This window comes from Macrotis lagotis, chromosome 2 (genome assembly GCF_037893015.1).
Source record: "Macrotis lagotis isolate mMagLag1 chromosome 2, bilby.v1.9.chrom.fasta, whole genome shotgun sequence".
Taxonomy (NCBI): Eukaryota; Metazoa; Chordata; class Mammalia; order Peramelemorphia; family Peramelidae; genus Macrotis; species Macrotis lagotis.
Window position 1 is genome coordinate 135634247 of NC_133659.1, and position 27137 is coordinate 135661383.

General features: G+C 36.4%; 1 protein-coding gene and 1 long non-coding RNA gene across 3 annotated transcripts in view; both read right to left on the bottom strand.

The window, feature by feature from the left end:
• Positions 1–7550, bottom strand: part of LOC141513235 (uncharacterized) — a 39725-nt gene extending 32175 nt beyond the window's left edge. Inside the window, exon 1 of the long non-coding RNA XR_012475744.1 lies at positions 1–7550. This exon is cut by the window's left edge and continues 24830 nt beyond it. This is a non-coding gene — a long non-coding RNA (uncharacterized LOC141513235).
• Positions 7551–11001: 3451 nt separating this feature from the next.
• The window catches only part of DESI2 (desumoylating isopeptidase 2), a 39754-nt gene continuing 23618 nt past the window's right edge, over positions 11002–27137 (bottom strand). For both annotated transcript variants that reach the window (XM_074222858.1, XM_074222859.1), the window contains 4 exons: positions 22423–22495; positions 20141–20234; positions 18564–18705; positions 11002–12872 (listed from right to left, as the gene is read on the bottom strand). In XM_074222858.1, the coding sequence (XP_074078959.1) occupies positions 12639–12872; positions 18564–18705; positions 20141–20234; positions 22423–22495 (543 nt within the window). In that variant the 3' untranslated portion in view covers positions 11002–12638. The remainder of the gene's footprint in view (positions 12873–18563; positions 18706–20140; positions 20235–22422; positions 22496–27137) is intronic.

Below are 27137 nucleotides of genomic sequence, written 5' to 3' on the forward strand. Positions count from 1 at the left end.
CCAAAGACCACCTGCTTGGATGTGGGACCCTTAGTCACGGCCCTAGTACTGGGGAGGAGGGCAAGTCCTGAAGCACTGGACTTTCCCATCCAGTCCTTGGGAGGAAGGTGAGGTAGGTGTGATTGCTGAGTCATAGCCCTGGATATTTGAGGCTTCTTACAAGAAAACTGGTCTGGCTGTAAGGAAGAACACCATCAGATAAAACCCACTGTGGGAGCAGGTGTTGAGATTCACATCAGGGAAAGGTGATCAGGGACAGGACAGTCCTTTGGGATTGTGGATGGAGTTAGGCACTCAAAATGAATGACATAAGGTGGGCATTTTAGAGGTTTTTCTCCAAGTCAAACAGAGTTAGGGGAAAGGATAGGGAGCTCAGACCAGGGGATGTAGGTTGAAGTTCAGGACTAATGCTGATTCAAGTAAGGTAAAGGACAAGGGCACCTTGGGAAATTGGTCAATCTTTCCATTGGCAGGAAAGCGGCTTCAAGAGTTACTGCAGATCTTTCTTACAGGGTGACCTAAAGGTTTTGGGCTTTACCAGGGTCTACTTCATTAGTCTAGGTGAGTGGGCTCACCCATCACTGTTAGAAATTCTCATTCAGTGAGCAGGACTATTTTATCGAGGTATTTATTTTCAAGTATGGGTTGGACAAGATTGCCTGAGGCCCCTAAGAAGCCCCTCTCCAAACTTAGCAAGGCTGATCCTCAGAAGTCACACACATTCACAGTTGAAGGGACTATGCAGGTCCCTCTTGTCCAATTCTGCCTTTTCAAACAAGGAATTAGGTCTAGAGAGGTGACTTGGCTAAGCTTGTGCAGGTGTAACCAATACTTGCCCAGGTCCTCTGACCACCCAATCTTTTTCCAATGTACTGTGCTGTTCCATGACTCCCTATAGTTCATAGAACTTGCTTTCCCAAAGTAGTATGAAATGGTTGTGGTCTTTCTCTAATCTCTAATTTTCTTTAGATTTGAGTTTAGCTTTAAGAGAATCAATCTTAAAAGTCAGAAGATGGGGCAGTTAGGTGGTACAGTGGATAATGTCCTGGAGTCTTGGACCTGAGTTCAAATGTGACCTCAGACACTTAATAATTACCTAGCTACATGACCTTGGGCAAGTCACCTAACCCCATTAGCTTGCTAGGCTTCATTAGAGGGCAGATTAAATTAAATCTGGTCCACAATCACAACAGTTCACCTAAGCCTTGCTCTATGCAGGGTGGTAAAACTTCCAGATTTGAAGGTGAGCCTCAAAGTCCCATTAGCTCCCCAAAAATAAATAAACAAAAAATGTAAGTCAGGAAGACTTGGCTTTAAGTCTTGACTCTAAAATCTATGAGACCCTGGGGAAGATGCTTCACAATGAGAAGGCAACTTTCTAAGACACGGGTTTCAACACTAGGGTGGGGTCAGGAAGACCTGCATTCAAATCCAGTCTCAGACCCTAATTAGTTAAATGACTATGAGCATATCACATAACCTGTCTGATTCAGTTTCCTCAAATGTAAAATGGAGATAGGAGCACCTACTTCTCAGGATAGCTGGTAGGAGCAAATGAAATGCTATTTGGAAGGCACTTTGGACAGAACCTTGCAAAGAGTAGTCTCTTCATGAGTACTATTTCTTCTCCCTCCCTCTTTAAGATGGGATTTACAGTCTGTGCCCAGATTTCAGGGGCCCCGAACTTTGTTTTCCTTTGTAATCCTCAATGTAATCCTATCTATTTTACACATTCAAAACCATTATTCCTAGGGGGAAGGTGTAGACTTTGCCAGACTATCAAGTGGGATCTATGATATGAGAAGATTATGACCTGGGAGAATGAGTTTTCTTGCCTGAGAAATCAAAGGTTTCCCTTTATGACCAACCATTTTAACTACAATAGTTCAATCCCACAAATTATCTAAATGTTCAGTATAGAGGAAATAAGAAAACAGAAGCATATTCAATCCCTTACCAAAGACCCAAGCAGTCTTTTTCATCTCTACTGAAATTCCTAGGTTTAAGTTAACATGGTACCTTTTGAAAACCATTAGGACAAAAGGAACAAGGGTCAGGTACAGATGGCTCCCTTTTTTTACCTAAGAGAGTTAATTAAGAACTTTTTTTTTTAATTCTTGCAAGGCAGTGGGGTTAAGTGATTTGCCCAAGGTTACACAGCTAGGCAATTATTAAGTGTCTGAGGCTGGATTTGCACTCAGGTCCCTCCTGACTCCAGGGCCGGTGCTCTGTTCACCTAGTTGCCCCCTAAGAACTTTGGCAAAAGCCCAGTCTGTTCTGTGCTTTTCAAGCACCCGAGGACCTGCTATGGTTTATATTCTGTTGCCCAAGCCTTTGAGAACCCAGGGTTACAGACACTCTAGGAGGTGGCATCTGGATGACTTTTCTGGAGGATTCCAAGAGCTGTTCTCCTAGTGTTGAGACGAGCCTAGACTCAGAGAGTGACTTGTCTGAGGTCACACAACTAGTAAGTAAGTGGCGAAGCCTGGACATGAACCTGAAGCCTGACTCCAATATACTATAACACAGATGTGGAAGGTGTCCTGGTACAGGCAGTTGGGTACAGAACTTGATAGGAGGAAAAGAGAAGATTGCATTACAAGTGAGTTATGCAGCACTTTCATGGATGTTAAACTGCTTTCTGAAACAAATATGCATTTTTAGGCAATCAACAGAAGTCCTATTATCAACCTAGGCATCATTAGAAGGCAAATTAAATTAAATCTGGTTCACAATCACAACAGTTCACCTAAGCCTTGTTCTACACAGGGTGGTAAAACTTCCAGATTTGAAGCTGTGTCTCAAAGGGAAATGACCCAAAACACAGGGTCTGGAAGGCAGGTTACTCAGATATCTTTCTCAGAAAACTTCCTCAGACTGAAGAGATAGTTCTCCTGCAAAGACCTAGCAGTAATAGTCTGCAGCTCCTTACTTGCTATGAATCTGCCCTTCAAGCTAGATCAAAATCAAGCCTGGAAAGGATCTAAACCACTTGGTTCTGCAATTCCTAGAATGAATGAAAGAGGACAAACACTGATAATTAAGTCCCACAGCCTAAAATCATACAGCTAGGCAATTAAATCTGAGGCTAGATTTGAACTCAGGACCTCCTGACTCTAGGGCTGGTGCTCTATCCATTGTGCTACCTAGCTGCACGAATTATATTATTCTTAACCCAATTTTTTTTGGGAGGGGGGATTGCTGAGGAACTCCCTCTACCAGTGAAGACTGGAGCTTACAGCTATGGAAACTAAAGGATAGAGAATTAAAGTGACTTGGCCAAGGTCATAGGAGCCCATATCTTCTGACTCTTTGAAGTTCAATTTTATGAATTTACAATCCCCCCCTGCAAAAGTAAGAAATATTTAAGTACTAACTGGTTTCTCAAACTCTAAAAAATGTGGTTGTATGTCTGAAAATTTTAAGTTCAACAATTCCATTTCACAAATATTTCTGTTAACAGGTTGGTCAAAGAAAAACTGTCTGGAAGCTCAGGTTCTCAAGTTGTCATTTTTTTCAAATTCTTCTTAAGGAAACTTCTACAAGAATACCTAGGCTTTGAAGAAACAAACAGTCTTTTCAGAACAGATTTGCTCTAGGAATCAAAATAGTTTAAGTTAAGATAGTTTTTGAACAAGAAATAAAAATATTTCCAAAATCATTACATGAAGGCTATCTATAATTAAGCATTCCTTTTTGGGTGAAAGGGAACTCACTAATGACCACAACTCAGACAAAAGCCAAATCAAAGTCACTGGTAGACTACAAAACCATCATCAGTAGCTAAGTTTGAAGCTTACTGGTACTTTTTGAAAGCCTCTCACACTGTGAGGATTCCAAGAGAGAAACAGCTTTTTACGTACATTTAACATTCTAAACTTTACTTTAAAATGATTTAATAAGGATAGAAAATGCATATAACAAAGGACTTTGCAAGAAGAAAGGATGATATAAATTTGAGTCCATGCTGAGACACACTGAAGCAAATGAGGCTCTTCTGTACCAGTAAAGCCTGAGATCTTGCATGGATAACCCTGGGTAAACTGCAGTAATCTCACCTGAAGATCAAAAGGCAGAAGTGAAATATGTACCAGAAAGAGTTACAATTCAGATTCAAATGTAAGCTGCTTCACTTATCAGGAATAACATTTTAATGGCACAAATGCATATTAAAAATGCTTCAATAAAAGCATTAATAGGAATTATTAAAGGGAGAATGAAGACTGAGGACAAATGATAAAACACACACTGGATAAAATCCATCGCAACTTATTAGAATTTGCCCTTGTTTCATGTACTGACTAGTGTAGTTAATCATTATTTAGGAAAAGAAGTTGTCCTAAGGGAAGAGTTTCTTTCAGGCAATGAGATTCCTTCCCATGCAAAAATTCACGTTTAATATTATTCGACATTGGTAGGCCTTCCTAGCCCATTCATTTGTCCCATTTCTCCAAGTGTATATTTGATGTGTTTTTTTTTTAGGTTTTTTTTTTGCAAGGCAAAAGGAGTTAAGTGGCTTGCCCAAGGCCACACAGCTAGGTAATTATTAAGTGTCTGAGACCAGATTTGAACCCAGGTACTCCTGACTCCAGGGCTGGTGCTCTATCCACTGTACCACCTAGCTGCCCCTGATGTCTGTTTTTTTTACTACTGATTCTCCTCATTCCTTCCCAGGCTACAATTTATTCCTTTTCTTTACTGAAACTGCTATAATAGCCTCCAAATTACCAAATTCAGTGGTTTGTATCTTTTGGCTACTGAGTAGTTCCTTGGAGGGATTCCCTTCCCATTTGGCTTTGCACACTACAATCTTCTGTTTCTTCTCCTCTTTCCTGTGGTCTGTTGCCTCTGTTGGCTCCTTATCCTGTTTCCCTGAACACAAAGTAGTTTCTCCCAAGGGTCTGTCTTGGACTATCTTTTCTTTTTATACTATTCCCTTGTTTATCTTATTCATTTGCATAGCTTCTAACACAGTGCCAGATGTGCCTCATGTGCTTAATAAATGTCTTTTTCACTTAAACATTTATCTATGATTCCCAAATCTTTCTTTCCATACTGAACTCCTGAGTTCCACAAGCACATCTTTAATTTCCTACATCATATTTCCATTTGGATTTCTCACCAGTAACTTAAAACACACGACCAAAACTGAGCTCATTATGTTTTCCTCTAAATCTGAGCCTTTAACATTTTTGGTATTATTCACTTAGTCTCCCAAGTCCAAAGCTTTGGAATGGTCCATGAGGCTTCCTGCTTCCTCACCTCTCCAGTTTTTGGATCTTGTTGATACTACATCATTCCCCTCCTCTCTATTCCCACGACCACCATTTTAGTACATGTGCCCCCCTCTCTAGTTACATTACTTTTTTTTTAGGTTTTTGCAAGGCAAATAGGGTTAAGTGACTTGCCCAAGGCTACACAGCTAGGTAATTACAGTGTCTGAGGCCAGATTTGAACTGTTACTACATTAGGATAGAAAGTTTCCTTCCTGCTTCTTTTTCTGTCCCTTTCTTATCCATCCTTTAGGCCATTTCCACAATAACCTTAACCTCTATCAGATTACTCACTATCATGGAAAGGAGGCAGAAAAATGAGGAATTCAAAAATCTTACAAAAAATCAATCTTTACATGTTAGTAGAAAGAAATATTAAACTAAAAAACAGGGGCGGCTAAGTGGCATAGTGGATAAATCACCGGCCCTGGAGTCAGGAGTACCTGGGTTCAAATATGGTCTCAGACGCGTAATAATTACCTAGCTGTTGGCCTTGGGCAAGCCACTTAACCCCGTTTGCCTTACAAAAAACCTAAAAAAAAAAAAAAGAAAAAATCTTTAAACTAAAAAATAATAAATGACATAAAAGTGGTCACCTACTGCTTTATTCAAATCCCTTTATAAATTAGTATAACCCAACCTATGGAAATGTCACCTTCAGGAAACCTCTCCCAATCTCCATGGTCATTAAGGGCTTTTCTCCTAAGATGCCATATTTCCCTAATGAATTTATTTTGTAGTATTTATTCATGTTGGCTACTTGACTGTAAACTTTCTGAGGGCATAGACTTTGTCTTATCTGAAGTCCCCCCCCCATGCCTGCTTAATGTCTACTATATTATATTTTAATGAGGTCTCTACCAATCAAACTTTAAATTTACTTTCTTAGACAATAGGCATGATCCAAGTCCCACAAAAGCTAAACTTGAACCAATATCTGCAGTGGAAACCCCTTTCCCCCACAAGCACTCCTATACTTGGCATTGTAAAGCATCTTTATACATACTTATACTTACTTTATACTTTCATATTTATATACTTGAGTCTAATTATCACACTAACCTCTTTGAGGTTAGATAAATATTATGTAAATATATATATCTAATCACTTTGCCTTTGTTAGAGCAAATATTTGTCAACTAGTTTTTCAACTTATTCACACTGCTTATGCAGCCTCCAAATATAGTAAGTTGGGAGTTCCCTGTCTTACAGTGTGATTTTTGGAGAGCAGTCATTCTGAATTCACTAGTTTAAAGGAATTTAATGCAACTCTTCTATTCTAGTTGTCTTTACCTCTTCGTTGCAAATAAACACTTCTATGTAAAGGTTCATTAGTATTATTCTCTTCTATTATTTTAAGATTGCATATTATTGTATTCTTTTCACCTCCAGTCTGTTCCTTCTCTATTTGAGTTTTATCACTTCACAAAACTGCTGGAATGAGCTTCTAAAGCATTACCACAAATCTTCAAGGAAGTTATTTTTCATTAGACCATATTTGCTTTTGATCCATGTCATTTCAAGACCCTCCGGTGACTCCTCATGGCTCACCAAAATAAAAACTTATTACCCTGAAATTCCCTTTATGATCAAAGCTCAAACTTACCTTTTTCTGCCTTAGTGTACTTCACTCTACTCTTTTGCATACTACATGCTGCAGCAAAATGGGACAATTCTCCGTACCCCATTCTCCTGTGTTTTTTTTCAAGATTTTTATAAGAGTCCTTGTCATCAATAGCTGTTAAAATGCCTCCCTCTCTCTTCAAGGCCTAACTTAGACGCCCCCTTCCCAAAGAAGCAATCCTAGGTTACACTTACTATATTGGCTCTTAGGGATACCTGAGGTTTATTCAATCTCCCAGGTTGTGAATTTGGTATTCCTATTGCTGAGCAGTGTATTTTTGCACAAAGTGGACTTTTTAAGTGAATGGTAACAATGAATTAAGATTAAGAAGCTCATGTCACAAATGAAAAATATTTCATCATAAGATGGAAACAACATCCAGAAAATATTTAATTCTAAGCTTCTGAGCTACTGCCGTGGTTGCTATAATCCTCCCATTTTCCCTAAGGATGAATGATGGGATTCAGTTTAGATTTTTTGAGATTATTTTATAAGACATAATAAGTGTCCAACTATGGTCCAAGATAATTAACAGGTAAAAGTAGACTTTTAACCTCAATGGGCAATGCCTTTTCTGACACCTAATGTCAGTGCTGCAGTAAGTCATAGGAGTGTGGAGTATAAATCCAGATATGAAAAGCAAAATTGCTGCCCCTCCCTTCCAGCCCCCCCCCCCCGCCCCATTTGCACCATAACATTTCTTTAACTCAGAATTCAACCTATGAACAAAATTTAGACACTATCACTCCACTGAGCACGGAGCAGAGAGGGCTTTTGTTCAGTCAGTAGTTACTTGGCTTCTACTTTATTTCTAAGATTCTGTGATTTGAAAATATACCTAAAAACTTACTGGTGTTTTTACATAAACCCTTAAATGTAAGATTGATGGAACCAATCTGGACCAAAACAAAAAAAAAAGTCCAATCCTATCAAGCCTTACAGAATTAGTCAATATTGTGTGACTTAACATATTCAGGAATCTTATATTGCTCTTAGTTTCCCTCCTATTTACACTGGCAGTCTCTGATGCGATCTTAGGTTTGATGGCTGAAAAGAAAAAAAAACATCTATATGTACAAAGATGTTTATAGCAACTCTTTCTAGTGGCAAGGAATTGGAAATTATTGGGATGCCCACTAGCTGGGGGGAACAGGAGAGCAAATTGTGATCTGTGATTATAATGGAATGATATTCTACTATAAGAAATAATGAACCTGCAAAGACTTACATGAGTTGATGCAAAATGAAATGTACTCTATACAAAGAAACAGCAATAACGTAGGATGATCAGCTGGGAATAATCTAGTTTTTCTCAGCAATACAATGAACCTAGATAACTCTGAAGGACTTTTGATGAAGAATGCTGTCTATCCCTAGAGAAAGAGGTGCTGATGTCTGAATACAGATTGAAGCAGACTTTTCTTTGGAAGGGGGAGGTCTATGTTTTCTTTCACAATATGACTAATATAGCAAAGTTCTTCATGACTACACATTTATAACCTATATGAAATTGCTTGCTTTCTCATGGAGGAGGGTGGGGGCAGGAGGAAGGGAGAGAATATGGGACTCAAAAAGTTTTAATAATGAATGTTAAAAATTGTTTTTACATGTGTCTGGGGGGAAAAACTAAATTAAAAAGAAAAAAAAACCTAAGAACTTGGGTCTTATTTAGTACATTAAAGTTTGTTTCTTATTATTGTATTGCTCTCAGTTTTGAAGGCAAAGCTTCAAGGCAAGAGAACTCCTTTCAAAGCTATTGCACAAATGATAAACTTCTATCTTGTGGGTTGGGACTGAGTGTATATGCTCTGGAACCAATTAGCACATTAAAAGCAAACTTACTTTAATGCAACAAGTGCTTCACTCACTATTGAAAGGCTGCCAGCTGTGGGGATGAAAAATAGTCATAGGGCTTCAAAAATCAAAAGGAAAAAAGAGCAAAGGAAATATTATTCTGTTGAAGTTAAGTAAAAAAACCTCTGTAGCAACAAATGTCCCCAGTTGTGCCCAGCAACGCTTCTCTTGGTGAAAGTGGGAGGGAGAGCAGAAGAGTGTGGGATGGCTGGAGGGTCACCAGTCACCTTCTCAGGTGCCTGATCGCCTCCCGGGCCACCAAGCCACAATAAAGTAGAACAAGGAACAATGCCCAAGGAAAGCTAATGACATTGGTAGAGTTTAAAATGGCATTCTGAATTTAAGACATCATTTAGGAATTATATTTAGAAATTCAGGCAAATAAAATTCCACCCATCCTCAACATGGCATCCCCCCTTACCCTCGCAGAAGCCAGAAAGCACTATAAAACATTTCTTAAAAAAGTATTTTTTTTAATAAATTGATGTAACACGATAGCTTACTGCCATGTTAAGGTAGCAAAAGTCAAGATTCTCTGCATTTCTTTTATATAAATACTATGAGTGACAGTAAACTTGTATACAAGTTCACAAAATTTCTCTTTAGGTATATGAAGATTCTTCAGCCACTTTGACACCTTTGAAACAGTGAAAATCAATGTGCACTGATTCTGATTAGACATCTAAATTGAAAGAATCCAGTTGCACAAAATAAGACCATATTAAAGAAAAATGGAAACTACAGTATGATGGGATGCCTTTGGGGAGAGGAAGAAGAGAAAAAGAGGAGCTCATCAAACAGAATACACAATCAAATAAAGATGACTTTGTCATTTAAAGAAAACACAGTAAATATCAAAAGTACAAAGTATCTTACAGAAACTGAAGAAATGGGAAAAAGAAGGCAATCAGATAAGAACCTTCAAACAGTGAATGTGTTTAGACCCATATTAGGACAGAAAGAAGCCACTGAGAGAGTCTAACTCCTTTGGGAGTTAGAAGCTGTCTTGAACACACAATGCTGTCCATTAATTAGAACCACAATTCCCTGCTCTCTAAAAATGCTGGTGAAGGGCAACTTGAACTATTGCTATGAGTCAGAGCAACAGATGGCAGGTTTTGAGGCATCAAGTGGAGTCCAGGTTTAGAGCACATGATCACAGGTACAGCACCATCACCTTCTAAGAGTCCACAAGGAGCAAACCTTCTAGAGCAGATGGCATTTTCAGAGGATTTAGAGAAATGAATACATTTAAAACAAATGGGAAAACCAACACATTAATATCACCTGAACACTATACTTGTGAATGAGTTATTCATAAAACTTGCACCTACCTTTAAGAAGTGATTAGTTGTTTTCTTCCCTAAATGAAAAGTAAGTCCTTGCCAAATACATCCTTGCACTATTCAAATTTAAAAGATTTTTTAGAGTTTAAGTAGCAAGGACAAAAATATTAATTTATCCATTAAAGGCCAGGATTCTCTGAAGAGAATGATCTGACCCCAGTCATAACTTTTCTGAAGTCATAATATTTATTTCCTGACCTGAGGCAGTAACTATCTAAGCAAGTTGTCAAGAATCTCCTTTGTACAAAATTTTATATTCTCATCCTACATACTGATAAGCTAAGACCACTGTTCATTTTTACTAGGGCCTTCAAGAATGAATTTAATCTTCAAATGCCACAGTTAAAAAAAATTATAAAAAATTAAAAAAGCATACTGTACATTTTTATTGTGGATTAGAGTCTGATAAGTACTGATGAATTGTTTCGGTCATTTACCAGGAAACTGTCTAATAATTACTCCTTTAGATTTGTCAGCAGCTCGAATTAAACTATGAATATCTAAATGGATTAAAAAAAATGCATAATTCCAAAAAAAACCCCTACTTCTAAATGATGCAGGTTTTGGTTATAAGAATTTTTCTCCTTTTATAAATAATAACAGTGTGGCTATTAGTGTCTTATTTTAAGTCATTTTCAGACTCTGAAAAATTTACTGGAAAGTTATCTGTCCCTCTTTTTATTACATTTGTGAAGAACCCTTTATAGACTAAGGGCCTCTCCCATTCCAGAAGTGAGAGTAATTTTTTTAACAAGGGTTTTCTTTCCGGGAAATTGAACAGGTCAAAGGACAAATTAAGTTATGTGCTTTGCCTTTCCCTAAGACTTATCCTTAAAACCAATGAGTGATCTCTCCCCATGACAAAGTTCTGTGAAAAGTAATAAAAACAATCAAAATCAGAATATGGAAAAGTGAAAATTGCAGTTTACTTAGTGCTCCACATATTTAACACAGGGCAGCAGCTTAAATAAAGGTTAAACCACTTAAAAACCAACAATATTTATGAAGTTTAAGTCACTGCCTTGAACTGTTATAAATTTCATCCAATTTTATTGCAGGAATTCATTGTTAAGGCAGAAAAAGTTAATATTACATGTAAAGAATGATTTTTACAGAGGAGGGCCAAACTAGGACTTCAGATTCCTGGGCACAGGCACCTTCAGGAGATTACATATTTTCTGTGACACCATGTGCTTTTTATCTGTTGTCACAATTTGGTTCTTAAGTGGATGGATTTACATAAATAGACATTTTAGAGATTACAAAAAGACCAAAAAAATGAGTATTGAATGTCGCTGAAAAAAATAAATGTAGCCAATGGAAACACATTAATAAGCTGTCAACAAAAAATGTCTATGAGAGTATGATGGCCATTTACTTGTGAGATGAAATGGTTGTGCACATAATTCACGCATAAATGACCAAAGGCAGCACATGGCTGTGAGAGGGGCTGGACCAAGTGATCCATGTTTAGGTTGCCCCATGTCACGGCCTGTCTTTCTGATATGGTAGAGATATCCTGAAAATAGCTGAAGTCCAACAGATACTTTACTACTCTGGACCATGTAAACCCAAAGAATTAACAGCCTCAATAGTTGTAGGAATCTGGATGGCAAACTAAAACTGCTGACATTCAGGACATCCCTCAAGGCATTCCCCAATCTTTTGCTTAAGCACTATCTGAAGTGGACAGGATTTCAAATGAGTAGGTTTAAGGAAAAACAAACACTTTTGCAGTTTAATAAGTGACTGCATTAAAATAAAATTGAGCTTTCATCACATGTGTGCAGTTACTGGCAAAATAATCAACCCTTAAGAAATTCTTAAGCCATGAATGTGGGACCAGGCCCCAAGCATGCCCAGCTCTTTCCTGGTGCACAGGGCAGAGTGCCCCCTTGGGAGGGGGTAGGGGCCATAGAGAGCCGTAAGCACTTCCCAGGAATTGTTCTTCCCACCCTGGCCCCTGCCCCTCCAACACCAGCCATGGCTTACTGATGGACACTCTCCTCTCAAGCCCAGCTCGCATGGGTTCCTTGTTTTCTGATGCTTTTTTTTTAAAACCACAATTCTTAAGCAGGTGATGGTGACCATAACTGTAAGAACCTGCTCATGTACTTGGTATTCTGCTGTTTATGCCACAGCTCTGGCAGCAGTTGGAAGTGTAGAAAATTGACCTGCCTAATTTATGAAGACATTAAGGTTTTCTTCTTTCATGGCGGCAGGGGTCCATGCAAGATTTGTAAACAGCAATATAAAATACTGTAAACATAACTCAACAGATCTTGTATAAAACAGAAGTAAATCCAAATTTACAAGTGGGTAAAAAAAACCAGAGGATGGCTTCACACAGAGTCCTCCCTCTTTTGTCAGGTGATTCTTTGAAATTACAAATATAATCCTGAGCTGAAAAAACGGGATTTGGGGAAGAGCTATTGTTGCATACAAAAGGAATGTCCAAAAAAGAAGTTTGCTCTCTTCTTGCTGCTCTCTAGTGAAATTCAACTGCCAGACAAAGTTCTGAATGGGTTACTTTGGAGAAATTTATAGTTTAGTGTGGCGCCCAGGTCTGGACCCTGCTGAAGCACTTGACATGACGGCTGCTGCGGCTGCATCCTCCGCTTCCTCCAGCTCATCCTGGAGCTCCTGGCTGACACTAGACTGAAGGGCTGCAGGAGTGAGCCACTCCTTGGGAAGGCAGCTTTGGAGGAATGGTATACAGGAGCTGAAGTAGGCAAGTCGATTGACCCAACGAGGAATCTCTTTCCCACAAAGAATCTACAGGAGGGGGGGGAAAAAGGTAGGTTTTGTGTTACAAGAAAGATAAGGTTAATCCTATCTAGTGTTGAGGAACATGGGAGAATCCTGCATAGGCCACATTCCAAGTGCCCTGTGGCAGAAGCTGCCTACCCAATGAGTTTGGGGGTCTGGAACTCTATAAAAAGGTCACTTTCTGAACTTTCCACATCTAGAATATTTAAGTATCATCTTTTGCTCTCCTCCATGACTTTCACAATTATACTGTGAATCATCTAGAAAAGCTGGGATGGCTAAATGAGATATCAATCGATGTATTACCACATCTGCCACTTTCAATTCAACCTGTAGCTCTTTGTGTGTCCCTGGGCACCTTGCTCCAAGGGGAGTCACCCTGTCCTTGGTTGCTGGCCCCTGCTCACATGGCTCAGCTAAGGCAGAATTTCTGAAAGCGTACCAGATCTTCTTTCCCTGTCCTACCTAGAAAGCCTGGGGTCCTATCACCTGGTTTCCCAATGCATCCTAAAGACCTTGGACCATGCTTCCCTGTCCTAAGTGGTACCCTGTGGGCTACCAAGGTGACCACCTTGAACTTTCTTGAATGTGTCTTCCCTACCAATCCAAGAGTATGATCTCCTCAAGATCTGAGGCAATAATTATTCTATTCATATTCCTAAAGTTTAGAATATGTATTTAAGAAATGCCGATTCATTCATTTGACAAATGTTCTTTCTTTCCTTCTTTCACTTCATTCCCAGGCCTGAAAACCTACTTCATGAGGTTTATTAAAAATGCTGGAATTGGGGCGGCTAGGTGGCAGTGGATAGAGCACTGGCCCTGGAGTCAGGAGTACCTGAGTTCAAATCCGGCCTCAGACACTTAATAATTACCTAGCTGTGTGGCCTTGGAGAAGCCACTTAACCCCATTTGCCTTGCAAAATCCTAAAAATAAAAAAATAAAAAAAGCTGGAATTTATCTAGGAAAAAACCTCTTCCTGGACTATAGTAGTCTTAGTTGTTTTATGACTCATTCCCACAAGGATCAGACAAAAGTATTAATTCCTAGTTTATTTTTATTCTGTATTCCCTTTGGAGCATGAAATCTAGACAAGGGATCCCATCTGGTTGAGAACCTGCTTCCAAACTAGGTCTCCTGACCTTTCTTCTGCCTGCGGGCTATAAAAGCAGGAATTGTTACTACACTGGATCTCAGATGATTTAACTTTGCTCTTCTTTTATCTTTCTCCTCTCCCATCCCTTCTCCAAGTAGCAGGGATGAGAGGCAAGCCTGTATGAGGAACAGTGCAACAACTGCCTGAGAGGAAGGAAGGATATTCCCTAAAGGGTCAGAGTATAGTCTCAACAATCCATTGGGAAGAGGAGACTCTGTAGGTTGGTTGAGTGGAAGGGGATACATTCAGTCAGCAATGCCATTGTTATCTCTTTGTCAGACAACAAATTCTCTGGGAATGAGCTGAGAAGTGAGAACAAACATTTCTGCCTAGGTTTATTCCCCTAAAGAATAAGTTAAAATTCAATGGAGATTTTATACCTGAAAACTTCATTGAGTCACATAACTAAAATCCTCCATAATGAATGAAGGAAAAAACTCACTACACTATGTGCTCAACAAGATTTCTCAGCCTACGTTTTAGTAAAATCCTTATGTACTATATGTAACAAATTTAGGCCATTTGACTTTATTTCTGGCAAGAAAAGACCAGTGAATTTTCAAAGATACAAGTCTTAAGGAGTATTTTCAGAATCTTTTGCTTTCACCCCTTTATTTCAACCTCCATGTTCCTCTCTTCTTTTTAAGATGCAGCTCAGGCCCTATCTTCAGTTTGAAGCCTTTCCTGATTCTCCTGCCTCTCACCCAGCTGCTAGGGTGCTCCCCTGTAAACTAGCTTGGGGAGAGCTAGGAGCTGCAGTGCAGAGTGCTGGACTTGAAGTCAGGATGAGCAGAGTTTGAATCCTGCCTCAGAACCATACTAGTTATGTCACTTAATTTCTCCCAGACTCAGTTTCTCTATCTGTAAAATGAAGACAACAACAGCATCTAGCTTCCACTGGATATTGCATGGATCGAATGAGATAACATGTAATGTATTTTATAAATGCTACCGTTATCTAATTTGTATATGTTTATGTTTTCTCACACTCATTAATTATAGATACAGGTGAAGGTAAGCCACATATGGGCAAGAATTGCTGTTTTCTATAGGTAGCCAGGGTATAATGGAGAGAGCACTGCACTTGGTGTCAGGAAGATCAGAGTTCAAATCTAGCCTCAGAGAATGAGTGATTTTTGACGAGTCATTCTCTTTTAGCTGTTGTGGGAACCAAACAGGAGCATCTATGTAACCTATATGTTAGTGATCACTGCTTGTACCCCCGCCCCCGCCTCCTAGCATAGGAGACACAGAAGGTATTGAGTAGCTGAAGTTTAAAAATAGTTACATGTCTGTTTTAAATGGGAAAGATGGAATGGTGACCAACTACTAGGACCCAGTCTCTGGGCTAGGCACCGGGAAAACAAAGACCCAAACAAAAAGAGCTTAAGATTAATTTTGGAGAAAAAATACAAACACAGAACATTAAATACAAAATATATGCAAAAATATTTCTAGGGTGGGGTAGGGGGGCTCAGAATTCTTAAATTCTGAAGGCTTATTTGTTTAGGAGGTGGAGAAGCAGGTAGGAGCTGCAGACTAGAGGTGCAGACTGTGCTTTGGGCTGTGGGAGCCTGGACCAATCATTTCAGCCCAGAGCTGCTGTTTAGGAGAGTGTTATGGTTAAATACTATCAAATCTAAACTTGATTATCACCAACCTTGAGGCAGTGCTAGAGAGGCAAAGATCTAAGGAAAGTAAGGGTGGAAAATGGGAGAAGTGGAATTTAGTGGCTCCAATGAAGTTTTTTTTCTGAGTCAAACAGTTGGTAGGGGAGGAGTTAATGGAAAAGCCACTGACACTGTCTACCTCTTATGTATACTAGCAAAACGATGATCCTGGTTTATGAATTTATTTCAAACATATTCTTGTAATTTAGTTAATAAAAAATTAGAAAAATCTTTATATATTTCTGGAAAAAATTCTTATCAAATAACAAATAATTTTAAAGTGAAGATTAAAGTTATGGAGACTAATACTATTATAAAGTCTAAGCTAATGAATAGAATGCAGCAAGATTATCCAGATAAAATTCTAAGTCAGTTCAGATCTTTATAGTTGGAGACAAAAGACTAAATAAATAAACCTTGAGAACTGAAGAACTTTGATGAATGCAGTGACCAACTAAGACTCCACCAAGATGGATGAGCAAGCCTACTTACTGGGAGGTGACAAGACTTAAGATGTAGAGTAAGATAAACTTTTTGAAATGGACAAAGAGGGAATCTGTTTTGTTAAGCTATGCAAAGAGCTTTGGTTCTTCCTCCTTGCAATGGGGATAAAGGAGTTTGTAGGTGGAACAAGGAATAGGATAGTGTAGTTCTTTCCAAGGCTTAAAAAACAACCAAAAAAACCCAAAGAAGCTCCAAACCAAAGATCATTGGAGCATTTTTTAAAAAATGCATAGAAAAACAAAGGAAGGCCAGCACCACAAATAAGAAAGCTTTTGAAAGTGACATGTTTAATTTATTATATTTTTATAAGTAAGCTGTACATAATAAAGATTTAGTATTTCATGTACAATTTTCTTTTTCTATTATACCACTTATATGAAAATGCTTGTTGTACTGGGTGTATGCTAAGTTTGGGATTTAAAGTCTGAGTAAGTTCAAGTCTTAGCCAGATATGCTCACTGCAGAATACCCCGCCCCCCCATATCAAGCTGCCTCTTGGGCTCCATCTCTTTGAAAATACTTCAGTAGTTACTGGGGCCCAGGTTTAGACTACAACAGTTAAAATCTTGTACAAAACCCCCAATAAGTTGGGAGTAGCATTGTGTTATTAGGAAAAGCAATGTGGCTAAGAGTCAGAAAGTCTTGGATTTTTAGCTCTGACCCTTTGGAGCCTACTATTCAGCTGTTTCGGTTCTCAAGGCTCTACATTTGTTAAGCAAATATCAGTGATTTCTAGTTTCTGATTTCACAGGTAAAAACGTTAAACAGGCTTAATCACTAAGGCATATGAATTCTGAATGCATGGGAGATACCTAACATATCATTGCGTGTGTGTGTGTGTGTGTGTGTGTGTGTGTGTGTGTGTGTATATATATATATTCTCCTTGGAGGAGAAGAGAACCCATGATGGCCAACAACAAAAATGTTAATATTATATAGCTTTAAAGGAATTTAATTATATAGCATCCTTCCTATTAGATGTCTCTGAGATATAATTGGGAATACTGGATAAAGGGTTGGACTTGACCATCACATGACCAGGATTCAAGTCTTACCTCAGTTGTGTGATCTTAGGGAAATCACTTATCTTCCAAAACCTTAGTTTCCTCATATGAAAAATGTTAAATGTTACAAACTTTTCTCTCTTCAAAAACACAAATGATCAAATAGTAGCAGCATACCACATTGAACCTCTAGGACAGAGATAATTTCAGAGCTGGTGCTAATCAAGGAAATGGTGAACTATCTGACTAACAATCTGAAGGCGAGATAACTAAATGATGATTCATCTAAATTATATGAACCATATGGAATGATACTGTGGGTGTATCAAGTCATTACTTCAATATCCCTAGAAGACTGGATACAGTTCAAGAATACAATGAGCAATGACTCTTCCTGTCACCAGTGAAGCAACTTGATAAGAAATAAGTAACGTTTTAAAAGAGAATCAAAAAATTATCTTAAGATGTGACTAATAGTGAGGTGGCAAATTCTTGGCAGAGAAGAACAATGGATCAAGCAGAGATATGGAAGAAGTATCAAAAATGCGCCTTATTAGTAGTTCAAAGACTGATAGTTTAGACCTGGAAAGGCCATAATCCTCTCACTTTATATAGATGAGGAAATGAGGCTGGGAGAGGTCAGTTACTAGCCAAAGTCACAAAAGTATTATTGAAGTGGAGCTGGGAATTCAAATTCCAACACATTTACTGACTTCAAATCCAGTACACTTTCCATTCTACTTGAACTCCCATTAGACTGTAATTAAGTAGTTCAGTCCTTCCAGAATTTACTTGTTCTGACTTCAAGAACCTAAGTGCTAATTATTATTAACCAGACTCCCAAGAACTATTCCTATTCTATACAGTCTAGCTTATTTTAAAGGAGCAGGCTTTAACTATTCCACCAGTTGTGGGGAAAGCCTGTTGAGAGTGCATATATGCAATGTGGGTTGGAAGGGAACTTCCTTCTGGGAAGCAACCCAAGCGTGATTTTTGCATCCTCGAGTACAATGAAATTGTAAGGTTAGACAAGGGCAGGCCTAAGTTTGCACAAACAAGGCATACGATAAGTATTTATTGATTTGTGGAATTTCACTGTTTTGGGAACACAAAAAGACCAGACTGAGGGAGACAGCAGAGTAGAAATGGCACCACACTAAGTTAGGAGTCATAACCTCTGGTCTGCTCTTAGTTGTGTGACCTTTACCAAATCACATAAATTATGTTATCAATTTGTTTTTATATAAAATAAACAGGTCAGAAAAATAAAGCAGTAAAGTAAGATGTAATTAATGAAAGCAAGAAACAAATACTAAATAGCATTGTCTACTTGGAAGCCCTTTCAGATACAGTTTCATTTACCTCTGATAAAGCTGAAGAAAAGTGATTGCAGTTTTTATGCATCAAATGATAAGCATTGCCTCTGTACTCTTTGCCCAATTCTTCTACAATCTTTTCTAAATCATTTTCTAGGAAGTCAGTGCTTCCCAAAACAACAGCTTCTCTAAAACAAAAGGAAAAAATATAAGTACACAGTATTTAGGTATTTATAATAGGCTTGTTTTTTTAATAACCTGGTAGTCTTAGAGTACTTTGATCAATATAAGAAAAGGAACTATTAATAAAAAAAGACAACCAGAAAAAATAAGATCTTTTCCCCCATTCTAATTGTCTTAGATTAGGAGTTAAAATATATGAACCCAAAGTATGTTAATCTTAACTGTACAAATGTAAAATAAATATTCTTTTCCTATCTCAACAGTCATTCTATCCTTAGTCCTTGATCCATCCTAGTGATATTCATGCTAAGTAAAGTAACAAAATGTGTTTCTGATGAACCCTACTTGATATTACCCTCCAGTTATTTTAATAAGTGTTCCATTATTAGGCACCAGATCTATACAAGGTGGTAGTTAAAAGAAACCTAACAAAATCTTGATTTAACTACCCTCACCATTAAAAGGTTAATTATATTATCTTTGCAGTAATGTATTTAATTTACTTAAAATTGTTCTGGCAAAGACATGTAACTACTAAATAAAATATTGAAAAATTCTAAGTAGATGTCATGAAAAAAAATTATAGAACAAGCTCAACAACAACCTCTTTTTTCTGGAAAACAGAATATGAATTTAGACAGCTCCAACTGGGTATCAAAGGGGAGTTTTACTGCTATGAGGTTTCAGGTTATGCATTTAGAATAGCATTAGAGTACTCTGCCATCAGGATGGTTCACACTGGTATTTGGGCTTAGTGAAAAAGAACTAAAAATCTACCACCCCACACTTTCATTTTATTCTTTGAATATAATATATTGAGCTCTAATTTAAATAAAAAATCTTACTTAGAAGCTGAAAAATAATGACTCTGGTTGTTAAATATTTTAGATTAGGCTAAAAGTATACACATAACAAATTTTAGTTTATTACAGTCACTTAATGCAAATATGCCATCTCATTAATGAACTTTACTATGTCTAGTTAATTATGCTAAATTTCTATTTTATTTCACTTTCACAAGAAAAAGTGAAACTCTCAATACTGTTAACACACAGAAAATACTGACAAAAAAAGTTAAGGTGTAAAATAATTACAAAATAATCATATTTGATATCCTTTTACCTTCAGAAAAGTACCAAAGGTAACAAAAGGTAACATCGAAACAAATATTTTAAAAAATAGGCAGAATAATTAATGTTTAAAAAATAAATAAAAATACTAAGTAATAAAGGCTGAATTATTTCAATTACTGGTTCAATTTCATCTCTACACAATAATTTCAACCAATTTAATTTATAAAATGTACAAACAGGTAAAAACAGTAATAAAGAAGCAAAAGAACAAACTAAATTTACAGAGATGTGATCTATATTGTTTTCAAATAAGACAAGTTCTGGCAGCTATGTATGACAATGTAGTAAAATTATCCTCCCTACTTACTTAAATTTAAATGTTTCTCCTAGTTCAGAAGCATTTCCTGGGGAAATTTCAAATATTCCAGAAAAGGGGTAAGGATGACCACCATAAGCAAATTCTGAAAAGAGAAAACTCATGATTTTTAGTATTTTTCACAAAATTAAAATTTAAGTCAACCAGGATGCTGAACCTTCCTTACTACTGACTTATATCAAATTATTATATGCAGATTTGGTGTAGAGGATTTGAGAATATGAAAATAAAAGCATTTCAAATGAAGTCCTTTTGTTGTTAAATGTTCTAGTCAAGGAGGACTGAGTTAAATGAGTACTCAATGAGGAATGGAGCTATTTTTATTAATGCTAATCTCCCTCCCTCAGCTATTAAAAGGCTATAGTTATTCATGTTTATAGACTTGTCTGTGGGCAGGCATTTCTATAGCTTAACCCAAGTATTCTTTTAGACCCAATGAACTTTTATCCAGCATAACAGAAAAAAGAGTTACAAACAAGGAAGACCTAATAAAATTCCAGTTTCACTCCTAGGACCTTGGGCATGACATTTGATTTCCAAAGTAACTTTCAAGTGACAAATTTAAGTTAATCTAATTTTGAAACTCTCATAGAACAATGAATGATAAATAACAAAGCAGCCCACAGAACCAGGGATTTGGAACTAGGAGGGATCTTAGATATAACTTAATCCAATCCCCTCAAGATAACAGGTAAGGAAACAGCCCCTGAAAGGAAATGACTTACCCAAGGTCACACAGGTAATATAAATGGCAATATGGGAATATGAATATAGATTATTCTTTGACCAAAATCCAATGCTCTTTCCATTGCTAAAGTAATTTTTTGTTTTCAGGACAATGAGTTCCCTTCTTCAAGGACAGGAGGTCTTTTTTTTTTAAGGTTTTTGCAAGGTAAATCGGGTTAAGTGGCTGCCCAAGGCCACACAGCTGGGTAATTATTAAGTGTCTGAGACCTGATTTGAACCCAGGTACTCCTGACTCCAGGGCCGGTGCTTTATCCACTGAGCCACCTAGCCACCCCTGACAGGAAGTCTTTAAGGTTCTGCTTTAGTTCTTCAACATTTCAAAACCATTATATCAAAAGTAGCAATAATCAGGTACCTCTGCCTTCCTTTCTTTTCAGAATGAAGGTGACGGACCTCACTAATAACCACAACTTAGACAAGAGTCAAATTAAAGCAAATCGCTGGTAGACAACAAAACCAACCATCAACTATGTCTAAAAAGTATTGCTATTTTTTGCAAAACCCTCACATTTTTTTTTTGAGGACTGCAAGAGGGAGGGCAGTCTATGATGTAGAAAGGAGCTTAAAGAATGGTCTTCAATAAACTATCTCACATCCTAAAACCTGGGATTATAAAACAGGGATTAATGAATAAGGAAAAAGGGATGGAAACAAAGCACTTTGGAATCATAAAGATATAAATGTAAGTCTTTAATAATGATGCAAATGAGCCCATTTTGTAATTTTGTACCTTATATGCAGTCATTAGGGATAACTTTGGGTAACCCTGAATGAATTGCAATAATCCCATCAAAAATCAAAGGCAAAAGTGAAATATGCATCATAAAGTTACAATTCAAAACCAATTATAACTCTCAATTAAGAGGTATATGACATTTTAATGACATAGTTAACACTGAACAATGCAATGAACTAAATCTGCTTAGTAATATTTACATTCAAAATTGCTAATTATATAATGTAAAAATATAATTTCCAGTCTTAAATCCTCATCAGAATTTTTTGTTCATTCATTTTCATTTTTACCTCTTATTAATCTGATATTTACATAACAGAGAGAGGTTGCATGGGATGATGAAGGAACAGTCAGGAAATCCCAGTTCACTCTATTTCAAATACCTAATAGCTGTGTGACTTGCTTAATCTCTCAGATTAATCAACTCAGATTATTTAAATTTCACATTAGCTTTACTGGTGGAGGAAATATGTACCCCAGCAATTTCCCACAATAATGAAATGACAGGTTGAGACTTTTAAAAAATGAAAACAGAAAGCTTTAGCTAAAAATGAACATTCTACCACAATTATATAGCTTATTGATTTCTACCTCCTCACCCCAAAGAACTAAGGTCTGCTGGAAAGATTAGTTAACAAGTTTGGGGAATGAATGTTGAGGGTTTTTTGGGTTCATTTTCTGAAATAACAGTTGTTTAGTAAGTATGCACCCAAAATCTCAACTAATAAAGAAGTTTCTTAAGAATCACATATCTTTATAAAGTAGATTTAAAGATACTATATATACATACCTCTACCATACACTTCTATTCCTGAATGGAAAACTCCAATTCCAATGGATGAGGTGTATTCATTCATCCAGTACTGAAGAGGGAAAAAAAATCCCATCATAATCATTTAATTTCTAATCAAATTCAACTCAATGCTTAGCAAAAGACATTTATTTGTAAATTCATGCTAATCTTTTTTTTCATATAAACAAAAGAATAGTTTAATAAAAAGCAAAAAGCAACATTAGAAAAAATTGTAGAAAAGTTCATTTTAGGGAATTAATTCTACAATCAAGAGAAATAAAAATGAAACAAAAGGGCACAAAATCGTCATGTAAGATCCATCATGTTTTGAGTTTGAACAAGCAAAAATAATTTATATTTATTTCACAGATATGAACTCAGAAGTTTACTTTAAGTTTTTAGTATTTATAAATGCTCAATTAATACTCAGTTTTTCCTGTCTATTAAAAATTGGTATTTCTGATCTCAAAACTGATAAATAAAATTAGAACTAAAGTATGCCTTCATGATCTCATTATACTTGTCTACTGGTAAATTATCCCACTTTCTCGTTTTTCTTCAAGAACTATCATTTAGCTAAATTTTAATATAGTTTTAACAGTACGGGGAAAAGCATTACTTAGATAAAATTTTAGTGTTAAAGGAAAAAAAAACTACTACTTAAAAGAGAATTTTGGGAAAATTAATTCGGTAGATATGTCCCAGGTTGAGTTAGACATTTAGACATTTTTCATTAGCATAGTGCCTGGCCCAAAGTGATGTTTGTGGATAATGTAGAATAGTGAGACTATACTACTATAATTCATATTAAAGCTCAGTGAGAAAACAAATCAATAATCAATCTTAACAGTGAAATTTGGTCATTTTTGTGAATTTGAAGTTTGTAAGACATTCCTTTCTAGGGAAACATTCTAGAGAACAGGTGTGGATAGAATTATGGAGACACAACTATATATTTGTAAACTAAATAGACCAGTTTGGGTATTTCAAAGCTTATATTGGTACTGTGGGAATGAAGATCAGAGGTATGCGTCAAGTGGCTTGTAAGGGTTTTATTTTTATACACTGGGAAGTCACTGAACAAGGGAATGAGATGACCAAAGTGAGTTTTTAGATCAGTCTAGCAACTATGTGTAAGATGAATTAAAAAAGAGAACTATAGACAAGATGGATGAGGATGAAAATTACAGGAAATAAAAGCATGAAATAAGGAATTGATTATAAGAATGTAAAAGAATGAACATGGCAGATTTCTGTGAAGAGTAAATGTGGTTTGGTGAATAACTGCAAACCAAGAAGGAGACAAGAGTGGGTCCAAGAGATAAGACAAGGTAGTTTCATGAAAGTCAAAAGGAGAATTTGGAGAAGAGGAATGGATAATCTATTTATCAAAAACTGCAGAGGTAAAACAGAAAGAGGGCTGAGAAAGGGACCTGAATTTGGTGATTAGTTTTGAATAATAAAAAGCAGTAATAAAAGAGACAGAATTCTATTAAATTAGAGTAAGATTTAAAGAACTACAACCACCTCAATAACCCTTACAGTGTCAGTGATTAATAATAATCCAATGCTTTTCCTACTTATGCAATGATGTCATATTTTTTAGGCCCCCCCCAAATCAATGAAGAATTGTGACCCTTGTTCATACCTATGAAAGAATATACTTATTGTTGGCTTGAGTTTACATTTCAAGCTTTAAAACTGATGGCAGGATTTATATACAATAAAAATTTTTAAGAAAAAAAAGGCTTCTACTGTTTTTTTTAATAAAAAATTCTCACAAATAATTTTCTTAGATAATATTTTATTCAAATAAAAACAAGAATTTGATAGTTTTATAAAATTGACAAATATAAACACAATAAAATATTAAAATAGATATTTCAATAATATTAAAATAGTTATTTGTTGAAAATGCCTTATCCATTCATATTTAGAAATACCTAGGTCTTTAAAATGTTAATTGTTTCTGGAGGTTAATCAAGTGGTCATTGCTTTCTTCTACTTCATTACAACATATTTAAAATATTTTTATAATCATATCATCCATAACTCTAGCTTTTTCATAAAAAAGCAGTCCATATATCTTTTTGGATTGGAATATGAATTTGACTACCCTGCACTGACTCTTGAGTACTCAGTTAAAATTTTTTTTTACCCAATTACTTATAAACATAATTACTGACATTTTCTTTCTTTTTTCTAAAGTTTTGAGTTACAAATTTTATACTTCTCTACCTCACGTCTCTGAAACGGTAAGCAATCTGATATAGTTTTATACAAGTGTAATCATGTAAAATATTTCAATATTAGTCATTTTGTGAAAGAAAACTCAAACGAAAAACAAGAAAACAAAAATATTATACACTGGTTTGTTTTCAGAAACTATCAATTTCTTCTTGAGACATTTTTCATCATGAGTCCTTTGGAATTGTCTTAGACCATTATATTGCTGAGAACAGATAAGTTATTCACAGTTGTTCATCCCATTCTGCTCTTCATTTCTTATAACACAATAATACTCTTTTACAATGATATACCATAACTTGTTCAGCCATTCCCTAATTGATGGGCATCCCCTCAATTTCCAATTCTTTGCCAACACAAAAAGAGCTGCTATGAATATTTTTGTGTAAACAAGTTCTTTTCCCCTTTTTCTGATCTCTTTGGAATACAGAGGTGGTACTGTTGGATCAAAGGGTATGCACAATTTTATAGTCCTTTTTTGAGCATAGTTCCAAATTGCTCTCCAGAACAGTTAGATCAGTTCACAACTTCACTAACAGTGTATCTGTCCCAGTTTTTCCACATCCCCTCCTCCAATGTTCATCATTTTCCTTTCCTGTCATATTAGTCAATTTGATAGTTATGAGGGAGTATTTCACTTTTAAATTGCATTTTTAAATTAAGAGTGATTTAGGGGGCAGCTAGGTGGTTCAGTGGATATAGAGCACTAGCCCTAGAGTCAGGAGGACCTGAGTTCAAATCCAGCCTCAGACACTTAATAATTACCTAGCTGTGTGGCCTTGGGCAAGTCACCTAAGCTCATTGCCTTGCTAAAAAAAACTAACCCCCCTAGAGTGATTTAGAACATTTTTTTCATGTGACTACAGATACTTTTGATTTTTCTGAGAACTATCTGTTCATATCTTCTGACAAGTATATATAGTTGAACATACTGAAAAATTAACAACCACATTAACCAGTTTTTATTTTTACTATTATACTTTTGAAAAATGTTTTTAACTCAAAGATCCTTTGAAGTTTTTGGCACAAGAAAACAAATTTGTTTACAAAATAATATAAATGTAATTTATGCTCTGATCCTATTGTCACAATTGTTCAAAGAACTTTCTTTTTAAAGGAGTTTAAAAAATAAATTTGATCACTTATTACAATGCAAAGAATTATTTATAGGTTATCGCTTATATTTCTTCAAACAATTTTCTGTGTATGCTCCCAAATTGTATGAGATTTTAAACTAGTATTTATAGAATTTTGCTTCCCATCAATGCTGATAGAGCTTTGGCAGTGCAGAGTCCAATATTCCCTCTTTTCAAAAAATTTTTGCAAGGTCACACATCTAAGAAAGTATTAAGTGTCTGAGACCACATTTGAACTCAGATCCTTCTGACTCCAGGATCAGTGCTCTATCCTTTGCACCACACCTAGCTGCCTCTTATAGAGGCAATTATATTGAGACATGGTACTGTTACCGAAAGATTTCAAAAAACATTAGATCTTTTGTGAAATAAGTTTCAACAATAAATCATAAACCTGTAACTGATATCTTTAACTACAACTGTTGCTTCATTCATTTAAAAGGCATGACAAAATTTTTGTTTTTTTAAAGGGTATCTAAATTTTCAAGCTGCCCTTCAAATTTATTAGATTTCAACCTATATGTAAGCTAAAAGCAAACAGTAATTTTTCCTGCACATCAATAGTAATACTTATGAATTCCAATTATAAATAATTATAATGGATCATATTTTCTGTAAGGGATCACCATCTAGCTCAGGCTGGAAATAGAGAGGCTATTCATGGGTTCAATTCCATTGCTGATCTGCATGGGAGTTTTGACCTGCTCTGAACTTGGTCAATTTGATACCTTTTGACCAGTGGTCTCCTCCCCGAGAGATTCATCATATTAATGACAAACTTAGTGAAGACACCATATCAGCATAAACTGTGGCTCAGCTCTTGAGTTCAAGAGACCTATCTACCCACAGTAGATGAGATTTTACAAGTGTGGACCACCATACCCAGCTGGGATCAAGCTTAAATATCCAACACAATCTAATACTATTAACATTCCAACCTTTTTGTATTATAATCCTTCATACCCTATTCTTTGGCCAAACTGGACTTTTACCCTTCAAATATGACCCAGATTTTCCTACCTTTTTGCCTTAGGTCTTATACTGTTCCCAATGCCTAAAGTATTTTTTCTCCTTTAAAGTTCAACTCAGATAACACTAGAGCTTGAGATAGGGTTAGGTGACTTTTTAAAAAATAGGATGGGGTATATCTGAGCAAATTGTGGACAACAGGGAAAGAAGATAGTGACATTGAAAGTGACAGAGAAGGAATGATCTAGGAAGCAACTTCCTAGAAAAGACAGGAGGGGATGGTTTTGACAAAGACTTCCCTTCTTCCTTAGAGAAGAAGGATAGGATGAATAAAAATTCTGAAGGGTTTTAGGGTATGGC